Here is a 13,577-nt window from a genome sequence, read left to right as displayed (position 1 = left end):
CAACTCCAGACGCTGAGACTTTGGGAAAGTCAAAAATAGGTGGATCATGGGATATTAATAGCCTGTGTATTTCGATAAAACTGACCCATTTTGGAGAGGATTTGCAGGTGCCCAGGCATCGCTAGCCAGAGTGCCAATACCTCATGACTCCAGCTTCAGCAGCACCAGGCTTCACACGGTCAGCCTGCCAGTGAGAAGATCCTCCCTGTGCTCAGTCAGGAAGGATGGCGCCGAGCTGGGCCTATCCGGGTCCCAGCCTTCCTATGCCAACGTGATCCCCAGCCCCTGGCCCACCTCCCCTACCACTTAAGGCTTTTGAATCACAGTGCCACACGTCTCATCTAGCACCAGGGACTACAAGCCATAGGCATATGACCTTCGGGTAGCTTTTGGGAACATTGGATTAAAGAGGAGAAGAGGCATTCACCCATTTCGTTTCCAAGGTGTCTTTCCTTCTTAGATTCCTTTGGCCTTGGAACATTCCCTGGTGCTGGCAGACTGAAGGCAGAGTCCGTGTGTGCATCGTCCACTCTGTAAGCTCAGTGGGGGTCAGGGAAGGCCGAGGCCAACCTGCAGCCCCAGTGGAAGAACAGCGCCGAGAGGCAAACATCCCAGGAGGCCCCGGGTGGAAATGGGACCTCCGACAGCTGCCGGTGGAGGTGCTGGGGCTACTGTTTTACTTCCACTTTCTCCTTTGGCTCCTCCACTCCCCAGACGTGTTACCTTCACTGAAAGTGAGATGACTGTGGCTGTAACCTAGCTGAAAGTGAACATCCAGGGCAGGACCCAGGCTCTCAGGGTGGAGGAAGGGCAATCAGACAACTAAAGACAAAAGTAGTTTCCAAATCATGCCGTTTATTTGTCCTTAATTGAATTTTACAGCTCAACTGAGCTGCTCAGTTCTCTGAGGAGCAGTAGGATTTGTGCAAACACTTTGTATGTTCTCTGTCCTTCCCCCAAACAGAAACACACACAGACACACACACACGTAGGCGTGCACGTGTGGGATAGGCAAGAGCACACTGGACAGATGTTAGAGTTACTTTCCCCTCTAGCTCCACCATGACACACAGTTGTCTCCACATAACATTCTCAGGAGAAGTGGTTAGGAGCTTATGGCAAGGAGTGGACGGGTAGATTGTGTCGGAAGTCCTGGGAAGGGCAGCCATGAGTCACCAGGATCCTTTAACTGTCACTGCCCCTCATTCCTTCTCACTTTTCATTCTTGATTTTGCAAAAAGAAAGGATACAAATGTAGCAAGGGCTGCTCCTAACCCATTTGGTCCTTTATGGCCGTCAGCTTCTTTCCGGCAGGGGCAGCCCCTTTCCATGGAACGTGGCTTGGTGGACCGGTGTGGAGGCTGCATTTCAGCTCTTGACTGCCCCTTGCCTGGGTGCCCTTGGGCAAATGCTGCAGTCCTCTAGACTCGCCTACCTTTTTACCTCAGGGTAAAAAGTCCAAGAGGGCAGGAAGTAGCCTCCCAGAACTTTTAGAACCCCAGATGGCCCCTGGTGCTGGGGGAAGCAGAGTCTCTCACAAGGAGTCCCAAGCTGGTGGCCTAGGAAGGGGAAATCGATGCTGCCAAGGGCATCCTGCCCATCACCCTACATATAAGCTACTCCTTGCATCTTGGACTCCGCTTTATTTCCCAGGATCAGGGATGCAAATATAGGGAAAGAGGGAGGGAATGGGAAGTTACTGGAAGGGCTCCAATTGGAGTGATGGGAAGTGTCATGGTTAGGGACACGTGTCAACTTGGCCAAGTTGTGGTACTTGTTTATCTGATTGGGCAAGCGCTGGCCTGTCTGTCACAATGAGGACATTTCATAGGATTAGGTCATGATCACATCAGCTGCATCCACAGCTGATTGCATTTGTAATCAGCCAAAGGGGAGTGTCTTCTACAATTAGTGATGCTAAATGCAATCATGGGAAGCCTTTTAAGGAGGACTCAGAGGAGATAGGTTGCATTCCTGCTTTGGCTGGTGAGCCTCTCCTGTGGAGTTCATCCAGACCATCCATTGGAGTCGTCGGCTTCGCAGCCTGCCCTGTGGATTTTGGACTCTGTGTTCCTGTGGTCACGTGAGACACTTTTATAAGTTTTATATTTGCAAGTGTTCCCTGTTGGTTCTGTTTCCCTAGAGAACCCTGACGAATGCAGGAAGATTTTGGTGATGGGTGGTGGTGATGGTGGCACAATATCGTGAACATAATTAACACTGAAATACGTATCTGAATGTGATGACAAGGGGAAATATGAGATTGTATATATGGTAACAGAATAAAAATTACAAAAAAACCCTACAGAATACACTACACAGTGTACCCTATGTTAAACCAGGGATTATGGTTAATAGTACAATTATAAAAATGTTCTAGCATCACCGTAACAAGTGTTCCACCTCCAAGGAAGATGTTAATAATAGGGTGATATATGGAAATCCTGTGTTTTATGTATGATTATTCTGTAAATGCACGATTTCCTTAACATAGAAAACAAAAAGTTAAAAAATATATATATATATATAGGGAAGAGGCATGGTACAGTACTAACATGCCAGCCTTTCCTAGCCCCAGGGCACTGTCTGGGAACTGCCTGCCTGTGATATGTAGTGTCACCATCTCTCAGTTCATGAGCCAGGAAAGCAGGGAATCCCTGCAGCCGACCTCCACAGGAAATGATCCTGGGAACCTTCTGCATCCTTAATTCATGGAAGCAGGGAGGGGAGAGGGGATGGACCTCTCCTGAACGTTTGTGCCCTTGAGTTGAGAGGTATCACTGCTTAATCTGCCAACTCAGAGACCAAGTCTGGGTGGATGACATTTATCAAGTATATTACAGGGCTGCCACTCACAAGCCACCGAGCTGGACTCTCTGCTCTGGAAATGCAATGTGTGACAGCTGCGTGCAGCCAGTGGTGTCCAGCATTTTAAAAAGGTCAATTAAGAAACGGGTGATGGTGGTGCAGCTAATGACAACCCAGAGGGGTAAGCAGGGCTGAGTAAACAGAAGGGCTGAGGCGTACATTACTGGAATTGAAGTGTCGAAGTGAAGCGTGGTGGGGAGGAAATCTATTGTCACAAGCCATAAAGCACATCTGAGTTTTGCAGCATAGGGCGGTCCAGCTGTTTCCCTCCCCAGGCAGCGTGGGAGCAGTCTGTGAATACAGGGCTCGGCTGACAAAGGGAACACCTGCATGCACTTGATCAATCTGCAGACAGAAACTTACCCTTCCGACTGTCAGGTCCTTTGCACTTTCAGCTCTCACAACTGGGGAGCACAAGGCAGACAGATGCTGGAGTGAGATTCAGAATGTGGGTCATGTACTAGAAATCCGTATTTTAAGCATGCCTGCTCCTCACTCCGGAGTGGGTTGGGCAGACAGCAGGGAGCCTGGTGCCGCCCCAGCACGTGGGCCTCAGAGGCACATCGCTCCCTCGTTTCAGTGGACCCACAAATGCAGGGTGCAGATCTGACCCTTTACACAGCGACGGAGAAAAGAGGTACACGAAGCTCTTGGTAAAAGTCAATTTCAGCCTGTGAGAGAATTGGCTTATGGATGGGGAGGCACTGTGTGGGGCTCCTTTTTTTGAAAACCAGACAGAGGGGTCTTAGACTAAGTCATGGCTGCTAGGACCGGCTTTTTTGCCACTTCTACCTGTCAAGCCAGCAATTCAAGAGCGCAATGGGAATGCTAATTTATATGCAAAGCAGGTCCAGGGTTCCTAGAAATGTCTAATGATTCTCCAGTTCATTACAGATGCAGAATTAAGACATGTACTAAATACAATGGGAGTAAGAACACCGACCTTTTCGTTTTCGTTTTCTTTCTTAATGCTACTTTGGGAAACTTCACAGGTCTCATGATAAAAAAAAAAAGAAAAGTATTGCAATCAGTGGGGTCTGTCTTTCACACTCTGTTTATTTATTATTAGAAAATAACTTCTATCAGCTGTCAGTACCAAACAAGTTGAAAAGGAGTGCGCTTCTCACCATAATTTTGTCCCCCTTCCTTGGTATTTAAATAAACTGCTCACCGTGGGGAGAACTGCCACACCTTTTTTTTCTTTAAAAACTGAATAGTTAATGAAGTTTAGTACAAAACATCTTTCAAATATGACTTGAACATACTTCAAGTCAAACATCTGCCGTTGTTATGCTGTCTCCTTGAGTAAGAGACATGAATGAGATGAAAAAGACCACTCGAGCTATCAAATTACCCCAAAGAATATACAACAGAAATGGAGAAACAAATAAACTAACCCAAACAAAACCCATCCAAACCAAGAAACCAGTTTTTACATTGGCTTTTCAATTTTGATTATCATCTAAGTTTAATATATATATATATTTGAAATAGTAATAAAAAGGGAAGAATTGCATCCTTAGCAGGGCAACCTTCCTTATATGTTTAAGAGGTGTTCAGAAAATTCCATACAGTATCTGCTAAATAAACATGTTTGGCAGCTTAGCAAATATCATATGATTGCAGCATCCATGATTTGAAGAAAAACAGCATTTGCTTTCCTTCTGGCAGAGTTCGTCGCTGGGGGCCATGTGCCAACATGACTCTGGATGATCCTAGACCCACAGCTTAAGGGAGGGTTTGGGGTGGCTCAGTGCATAGCCCCAGTGCCGAGACTTCCAAACCCCAAACAACTGTCAGCCAACCAGTGGTGCAAACGTCAAACAATTGTCTCCTTTGAGTTCCTCTTGACTGAGTGGAGGCCCAGCAAGGACTGCTGGTTAGAAGGTATGTTGACTGACTTTGGAATGAGGAGAATCACCCTTTGATTGGTCCGACGCCATTCATTGTACAATCGACAGTGGTACCTAAATGACACCTGGGAGTGGGAGAGGAAAAATGAAGGACGTTTTCAGATAAGCAGAAGTTGGTAATCAAACCAAGAAATAAATAAGCCACTTAACACAGCTGGCAGCAGAGTGGTGGGGTAAAAGCCCTGGCAAAACTGCTCTAGTAAGCAGCGGAGTCCTGAGAGATCCGTGCACCAACCAAAGGGCACCTACGCGTGTCTAAGTCAGGCTCACATGGGAAGCTTTCCTTTGTTCCTCCTCAAACTGGGTAAAATCAGGATACGAATAGGAAAATGGGATCCTTTCTAAGTCTGGATTTATTTTCAGGCTACTGGTATTCCAGGTCCCAAAGCATCAGCTGCAAAGAAAAAGGCTGGCTGGCTGTAGCCAGGCAGAGTGTACAGTGCCAGGCCTTGCCCAGCAGAGTGACCATGGGCTATGTGCCTCTCTGGTCCCCAAGCTCCTCTCTGTAAAATGCGAGGGATGCTAGGGCTTCTTGAATTAAGAGGACCCCATTCACATGACTGACATGAAGGGTACCTTTCGTTTTGTTACACAGACAACCTGTGCAATTGTACCAGATGCCCCAGGTACAATCCCTACTTGCCTCCGGCTCCAGTCTCATTCCCCTGATAGGTTGCGTCAAGCTAGACTCTCATGGCATCCAGAGCACCTCGTGTGCCCCTTAGCATGGCATCGAGGGCACTGCACATCACTTTACTTTTTTGTCTCTCCCCCTACACCAGATGGATCTGGAGAGCAGGGCTTAGATAGTATCATCTTTGCATGCCAAGCCCCTATCACAAGCACCTATCATAGTGCACAGGACTTAGGTTTCTCAATAGAATGTGCCGAGTGAATGAGTAAATATATATCCTACCCTTCCAGGTTGCAATACACTACTTCAAACCTAAACCTCTCTTTATAATACCTGACAGATGAGCAGTGAACCCTGGTCAATTGTGACAGCTATGTTCAAAAAGCACTTGCAACTCATGTAAATATACTAGATTGAGAAACTTAAATCTGTGGTTTGCGTTGGAGAAAGCTGGCATAAAGCTTTGGTGGGCTACCCAGGAAACTAAGAAGCCTTTTGAAGATGTAGTAAATGGCCTTTAAAATCAGGGAGGATCTAATTTGAGTGAATCCAGGTGATTTAGGTGAGTCCTCAGAAGGAAGTGCCCTCGAGCCTGGGATGACAAATTATCCAGGTTCTGAGCTGTGTAATCGCCTGAGGGTAGGTAGGCTGTGTAGCCACTAGCCAAGGTCCACAGGGGCCAGAAAGTGAGCTGATCTGATGATTTCTGGAAGTGGAGGAGAGCACAGGTCCTTAACCAACAAGGGCTTGTTAGTCTTCATGGCAGGATTATGAAATTCAAGGCCACTCGCAAATTTCTGAGGCTAGCAAGCAGATGCCACAGGCTGAGTGCCAGAAAGATTTGGGTATGAAATTAGAAGCTTTTAAACTCACACAGATGTGCTTTTTTTCCCAGAAAGTCCCTAGTATGCCAAAGTGGATCCGTCTTTTGTTTTGTTTTGTTTTTTTAAACTGGATTCTCTCATATCTATTCTGTTCTGCTGCTGCTTGGTTCTGCTCATGAATGTAAGAGAGGCACGATGGAAAGACTGCTGTTCAGAGCCAAGGGCAGCACAGAGACAGAACACAGACGAGTGCTTAATGAAGAGCTCTGGCAATACAAGAAGTCTGGAGTCTGAAAATAATACAGGAAAGCTGAATTTCAAATCGAGAGTCCTGTCCTCCATGAGGGTGAAAAGCTGTGCACACTCGGCACTCACAAGCAGAAAAGTGGTTGTGGTGAGATTGCAGGCAGCACCTTTGTGTACCCAAGGAAGGAGGTCTTAGGACTGGGCACTTGGGGCTTGAATCCTCTTCCTTCACTTAGTGGCTGTGATTTGGGGGAGGATTTCTTGCCATCTCCAAGCTTCAGTTTCCTTGTTTATAAAACATGAATTGTGATACCTGGGATAATGCCTGGGCAGCACCTTTCTTGGAGGCTTGCGCATGTGCAAATGCTCCTGGTGTGCTAGTCTTCATGTGCTTATATGGAAAAGAAGATGACAATTTTGTGAGACCCTTTTTTAGATACAGGGAAACTGGGGGTAAAAAAAAAGAAAAAGAAAAAGAAGTTGGGCTATTTCCTTTACTGCTTTGCTACTTGGTTTGGTCTGTGTACCAACCAGCAGCAGCTTGGCTTCACTTGGGAGATTGTTAGAATTTCGGAATTCAAACCCGAGCCTAAATTTTAACAAGATCCTCAGGTGATTCCCATGCATGTTCAAGCTTGAGAGGCACAACTTTGAGGAACTTAGCGTGTTAAGTGCCTAGCAAGTCTCCCGGTTTCTTGGCTAGGAAACCCCAAAAGCAGCCTACTTGTTTAGGTAAACAAATGAGATCCTGTTATGCATTAATCTATTTTAATTGCTGTTAACCCCCTACAATCTGCAGGTAAATTCAATCTATAAGAAGAAAGCATGATATGAAGATGACTGTTTAGGAGGGAAAATAAAGAAGGGTACCCAGTGCAGAAGGGACCAAAGGTTTGCAGTGCCCTGGGCCAATGCCTGATCTGGGCAAGCGTTTTTGCTACCTTCTCTGGATACTTCAGCAACTCTTCCCCCAAGCGGACTGTTTAGGAAATAAGGAGGTTTGATTTAGAGAAATAAAAAGTCAGTGAGGAAAAACTAAACAAGATAAACCAAGAAGAAGTTTTAATATGGGGACTTCATTTAGATAGTACTTTATTTTCTGAGGTTTTGATGGGAGAGGAAGTAGAAAAAGTATAAGGCCATTATACTAAAAACAAAAACATGCCCTTTATGGGAGGGGCTTCTTGAAATTTATTCATTTATTCATCCAAAGAATATTATTAAGCTCCTGTCATGGTCAAAGTCTACAAAAAGAGTTGTGATCATAGGGATGACACAAGAAAGGTTAGAAGATGTTAGTAACGTCTTCTCCCAATTATGGAGGTGACTGAAGCTGTGGGGAAGGTTTGCTGTAAAGTTACTGCAGGATTTGAGAAATCTTCTAATTACATATTTTTATTTTGCTCTTTCTCTCCAAAAGCTATGGTGCAACTGAAGTTTCGGGGCCAGGGCTTTGGAAAGTTGCCTTTCCAGAAATGGACTCGGCTCACTTATTTCTGACTGCACCATGGAAGAAAAGAGGACTTTACAGGAGTAAACTGGCCACTGAGAAAAACCTGTAGCCCGCACCTTTTCACAATGAACACTCCAGACTGCGAGGGAGGGTTTTCTGGGGAGTCTAGCCAGCCCACAGTGAACCTTGTGGGACACTGTTCTGAGGAGTTTCCCCCTTAATACCGAGAATTTAAACGATTAGCCCATGGGAGTTAGCCTTTGAAGAACCGGATCATCCTGTCATTGCATTCAATGATTTATCCATGGTTTCTGCGTTGGGCACTGGTGTGCCGTGGCCCTGTGAATGGGAGCACGTCCTTCCTGAAGTCCTGTACCATCTCTGCCTTGATTCTCTCACCTCTGCACTCGGGCCACCACAAATGACTTTATGGGAACTTTATTTCTTTTTTTTTTCATTTTACATGGGCAGGCACCGGGAAACGAACCCGGGTCCTCGGGCTTGGCAGGCAAGCATTCTTACCTGCTGAGCCACCGTGGCCCGCCCTATGGGAGCTTTCTTAATGCTTAGTGTGGATTCAGCTCTAACTTCTCTATTTGTCTATCCATGGCTGAGATGGCTAGGTTCTGGTGTCAACGTGGCCAAGTGATGATGCCCAGCTGTCTGGTCAGGCAAGCACTGGGCCTGACTGTTGCTGCAAGGATATTTTGTGGCTGGTTGATAAACCAGAAATCTGGTGTATTAAATCCTCAGTCAGTTGACTGCATCTGTGGCTGATTACATCTGAGATCAACTAAGGCACATCTCCCACAAAGGAGATAATCCAATCAGTTGAAGACTTTTAAGGGAGAAGAGAGACTCTTTCACTGCTTTTTCAGCCAGTGAGCTTCTCCAGTGGAGTTCATCCAGACCCTTCATCAGAGCCACCAGCTTCACAGCCGGTCCTACGGATTTCGGACTTTCCATTCCCATGGTTGAGTGAGACAATTTTATGCATCTCATATTTACAGATCTCTCCTGTTGGTTCTGTTTTTTAAGAGAACCCTGACTGATACAGTGGCCTTCAAATCATCTATGACATGAACAGTGATGTTTCTGGGTCACCTTTCCGCTGTGCGCTCAGAGTGGAAATGGCTGTGGCCTTGGATTCCCTGGATCCTCCAGACACTTGTGTTTCCACATAGCAGGTTACAGAAAGCTGAACTCCCAAGTTTGGATCACGACTGGCCCTCATGGCTGTGTGTTGGAGAGAAACTCCAAAGGCACTTTGAGGTGTTAGCGTGCGTGCTTGTCCCTCTTCACAGCGCCCAGGGGGGCCTTCCAGGAATCGCTCCTCAGAGGAACCGGGGCTTGGACTGACACCGTGCTTGTTTATCTAAGACATTTTCACAGCATATTCTCCTAAGCCTGACAGCTTGTTTACAATGGGTTTCTGCCGGAAGGCAGTTTCCAAGTGCTGTCAGCTTCTGAATTACGGCTCTTGCCAGGGCTGTTCGGTATAGCATTTATCTGCGAAGGAGTTATTCTATATTCAGTAACCTATTGCTGAGCTGACTCTGCAGTGTTTTTCACACAGTCAAAGGGGAGAAAAGCCTTTCCCTCCTGCTAGTTTGCATTTTACAGAGGGTTTGGCGGGTGGGAGAGATGAAGAACGGGGAAGCCGCAGGAAGCAAACCAAGCTTTTATTCTGTAGACTCCATTCCAGCACTATACCAGGTGCTTTGATAGAGGTTCAAAGATGTTATGCCACTTAATCCTCACATAACCCACTGGCTCAGAGGTTATCAATTATTTCCTCCAGTTTCTGCAGAAGAGGGAGGATGACCCGAGAGATGAAGGTTACCCTATTGGAAGTTATACAGCTATTAGGACACTAAATCTTGGGTTCAAACCCAGGTCTTGGATTCTAAACTCATGCGATTTTACTATGCAGCACTGCTTCTTGGAAATACGTCTACAATGAAGTATGTTATCACATTTCTAAAAACCCTTTTCCTAAAAACTTTCCTAATCTAGGAACCTTTCCCACCTAGATGTTCTGTGTACCTGAGATGGACTGTGTCTTTCTTTACTTCTCCTTCCCTTCCTCTCTACCTGCTTTTTCTTTTTTTTTTTTTACTTTCTTGCTAGGTCAGTGTAGTTTTTACAAAGCAGAGTTTTAAAAAGGTCCTTTATTTTATTTTATTTATTTATTTTTTGGGGGTGCATGGTCTGGGAATCAAACCCCGGTCTCCCGCATGGAAGCTGAACTGCCCTTGATTTGATTTTGAAAGCAAAACATTCAGATCTACACCTTCATCCATCCTTCATCTTAGAGACCCTTCTGAGAAAGAAATCAGAAACCAGTAAATCTCTAAATAGAGCAAAAACTTACACTTAATTATTTTCCAAAGTATGTTCCTGAGTACTTTCTCGTTTGAATCTTATAACTCCAGGGGGAGTTGGCAGGATGGGTGTTACTGTCACCCCCACTTCACAGATGAAGACACTGAGGCTCAGATGAGTGACAGGATGGCCCATGGTGGCACAGCTGACTGGAATTAAATAGTACTAGTTTGGCTGTTTAATTTATTTCTAGCCCTCCTTCCAACCCAGTCACTTTTCAGCTTCTGGACCTGCTTAACGGCCTGATTCACACTAAAGCAGGACACACATTGGAAGCGTGGACTTGGGAAGGATTTATCGTACTTACTAGCCTGGGAACATAATGTCTGAATTAACCAGAGGACTCAGATAAAGCTCCTCACCTACTTCCTGAGGCTCCAGTCAGTTTCCTCTTACTAGGAGCCTCTTAAACGGCTCCCCTTGCTGACTGACCACTGACCTGAGTGGAGGTAAAGAGTAGGAAGAGCCACGGGGTGAGTAAGAGGGAAATGAACAGGGGTTGGTGGTCAGGGGGTAGGAATGGTGGCGGCTGGAACAGGGTTGGAGAGCCAGAGGATGTGGGGGGAGGGAGAGTATGAGAATCAGAAGAAACTTTCATGTGCTGAGACTATACTACGGGATATGGGAATGGGACAGTTCAGACAGGAAATACGTATCGAATAACAATGGAACGTGCTCAGATTAGAAACAGGCAGGCACAGGAGACAGTAATGCCAGGAAGCATGTGGCCCGGTTTCTGAAAATATCTAGAGGATGGTGAGTCCTTCTTTGTGGGACCCAGTGGGGAACACTGAGGGAGAGATCAAATGTTGTGCTTTGTGGGTGCTGCCAACTAACTGGTGCTCAAGCAATCGGCTTTTTGTGTGAAGTTGAAAGAATGAAAAGAGAGATTTCTAAAAATTCCTCCTCATACACTGCGAGGACACATTGGGAAATGGTTTTCCTTTGGTGGCAGCTTCTCAGCTAGAAAAATTAGTATTTATATGGGCAGCAGAGTCACTATCCCAACACATGGAATAATGATTAGGCAATGTGCAGCAACACGCCCCACAAGGACTTTAGGCTGTGTCAGGACATAAGAAGAAAACAACCAGCAGGAAGGATTCATGATCTATAAAGGCAGTGACAGCGACAGTGGCCAAGTGTATCAGTCATAATAAACTATAATCCCGGGGAAGTGAGAAGCAGAAACAAGAGAAACAGACCGCCGTGCCTCACAACAAATGGAATCCTCAATGACTGGAGGACAGAAATGTCTGGGTGTGTGTCTCTGACTGATGGGCTCGCAGAAACGGGGCTTTTCCTTTGTTTGGTCTGCAGAAGCACAAATCCACACACATCCACATACTCACCACGCAGCGTAATAAACAGAAATCACACACTCCCACCAGCATTTGAAGGTCTGTCTGTAACTGGGCAGGTGCAATGTGTTACAGACAAGAGGGAAGGCTGGGGCCAGCAGTTCCCACTGGCCTGAACCCCTGGGCCCTGGGCCATACTTACTAGTGTCCAAAAGAGGTAAATAGTGAAGAGTGCGACAGTGAGTGCAATCAGTCCGACGGCTTCGAGCCGACTGCTAAAGTGCAGGTGGTCCACAGCGCCCCGCAGGCAGAGCCAGCCCGAGATCGTGGCCAGGGGAGTTATAAACAAGAAGCACACCATGTCTCCAAACAGAGTCCGCTTTTCATGCTGGGGACCTGGGTTTCTGAGCCACTGCCAGGAAAGGGAGACAGAGAAAAGCAAGGAAAAATGTTACATGCCAGGGTAGAGAGGAAACACACTACTCTGAGATTGTCTTTGTCTTCAGAATCTACAGAAAGGCACTTCTGACCTGTTCTGAGATCCCAAGGAAGCATCAGGGCTACATTCCCATGTCCCCACCCCATGAATCATAGTGATGATGGTAATAATCATAATGAAAATTTACAGCACACTTGCTCTAAGTGGCCTTTTTTTTTTTTATGTAGTTCAGTGGCTTATTATATTGAATCACAATGACCCGATGTGGAAGGGAGAGAGGACATGACTCTTGAAAGGAAACAATGGGGTATAAGTTCTGCATGTGACCAAAGCCTTCCAGAGTCTTGACCCTGGGATGTGTGCAGGAAAGAGTTAACTCAGCAGGTCTGGGTTGCTCAAACCCTGCACACCGCCAAGTAAGGCCTGTGTTCAGGACGGGCCCTTGGCTGGCCCCTGTGACATGAGCGCTGAGCCCTTAGAATATTCTGCCTTGGGCCAGGCCAAGTGGTACCAGTTTGACAGACAGTTCACACTAACAGGGTGATTTATGGTGAATACCTGTTTTTACTCTGGGAGTCTGGAGTCTGAGTAGATGAGATCAGTTTCACAGGAGCTGTAGTACTATATGACTGGCCTCCAGTGAAATCTCTGACCATCAAGGCTGGGTTAAGCTTCTTTGATTCACAGCATTTTGCTTATGTTATCACACATTGCTTCTTGGAGAATTAAATGCATCTGTATCACTTGACAGGGGGCGAGCACCTGCAAGCCTGCAGCTGTTTTTGTCCTGGACTTTGCTCCATGCACTTTTCCCTTAGATGATTTTAATCTGTATCTTTTCACTGTAATGAATGATAACTGTGAGTAAAACTGCTTTGCTGGGACATGTGAGTCCTTCTAGTGAATCTTTAAGCCTGAGAGTGCACATGGGGACACTTGACACATAATGAGATTCACTGATCCAGGAACTCAGTAATGTCCCTTTCTTACCTTTCAGGACTTGAACCTCCTCACTTAGGACCATTCCAACATCTCAATTGTGCTACCATCTCGACTGAATCAATCCCAAAACAGGATGGGGAAATCTCTATGAGTACTGAAGGCTAGAGATGAGAATTCACCCAGTAAGAGAAACAGGATAGTTATCCTTTCATATGGGAAATTGCTGAAGGTCTGCTGAAGTGTTTTCCATAGTCTACTCTAGGAAAATGCTTAAATAGACACTGATAATGAGGCATGGTGGCTGTTCTTCATATTAGCATTGAAATCTGTTCCCAAGTAATTTGACATTCCCATTTCACTGTCTCATGGAGTAACAGTAGAGGCCAACAAGTCCAGAGAAGGAGTGAGTCAAACATAGATGAGAGGGTGGGGGTGGGGAGAGACAGGGTTAGAGCTCTGCCTTCCATCTCGTCCCCACCACCACCACTAAACAGGGGCCTAGTGTTATCTGCCTGTGAAGCACACTCAGCAGTGCTGTGGGCTGACACCCCAAACAGGAACACTGAGGCTGC

At 46.1% G+C, this 13,577-nt stretch overlaps 1 protein-coding gene across 17 annotated transcripts in view; it reads right to left on the bottom strand.

The window, feature by feature from the left end:
• Positions 1–2,423: 2,423 nt before the first annotated feature.
• MARCHF3 (membrane associated ring-CH-type finger 3) overlaps positions 2,424–13,577 on the bottom strand; it is a 169,822-nt gene continuing 158,668 nt past the window's right edge. For 15 of the 17 annotated variants that reach the window (XM_077138756.1, XM_077138754.1, XM_077138759.1 and 12 more), the window contains 2 exons: positions 11,827–12,036; positions 2,424–4,846 (listed from right to left, as the gene is read on the bottom strand). In XM_077138756.1, the coding sequence (XP_076994871.1) occupies positions 4,688–4,846; positions 11,827–12,036 (369 nt within the window). In that variant the 3' untranslated portion in view covers positions 2,424–4,687. The other 2 variants (XM_077138765.1, XM_077138772.1) reach the window with 2 other exon arrangements.

Source organism: Tamandua tetradactyla, chromosome 21 (assembly GCF_023851605.1).
Source record: "Tamandua tetradactyla isolate mTamTet1 chromosome 21, mTamTet1.pri, whole genome shotgun sequence".
NCBI classification, from domain to species: Eukaryota; Metazoa; Chordata; class Mammalia; order Pilosa; family Myrmecophagidae; genus Tamandua; species Tamandua tetradactyla.
The sequence above is the reverse complement of the archived record's forward strand: the minus strand, read 5'-3'. Positions and strand labels throughout refer to the sequence as shown.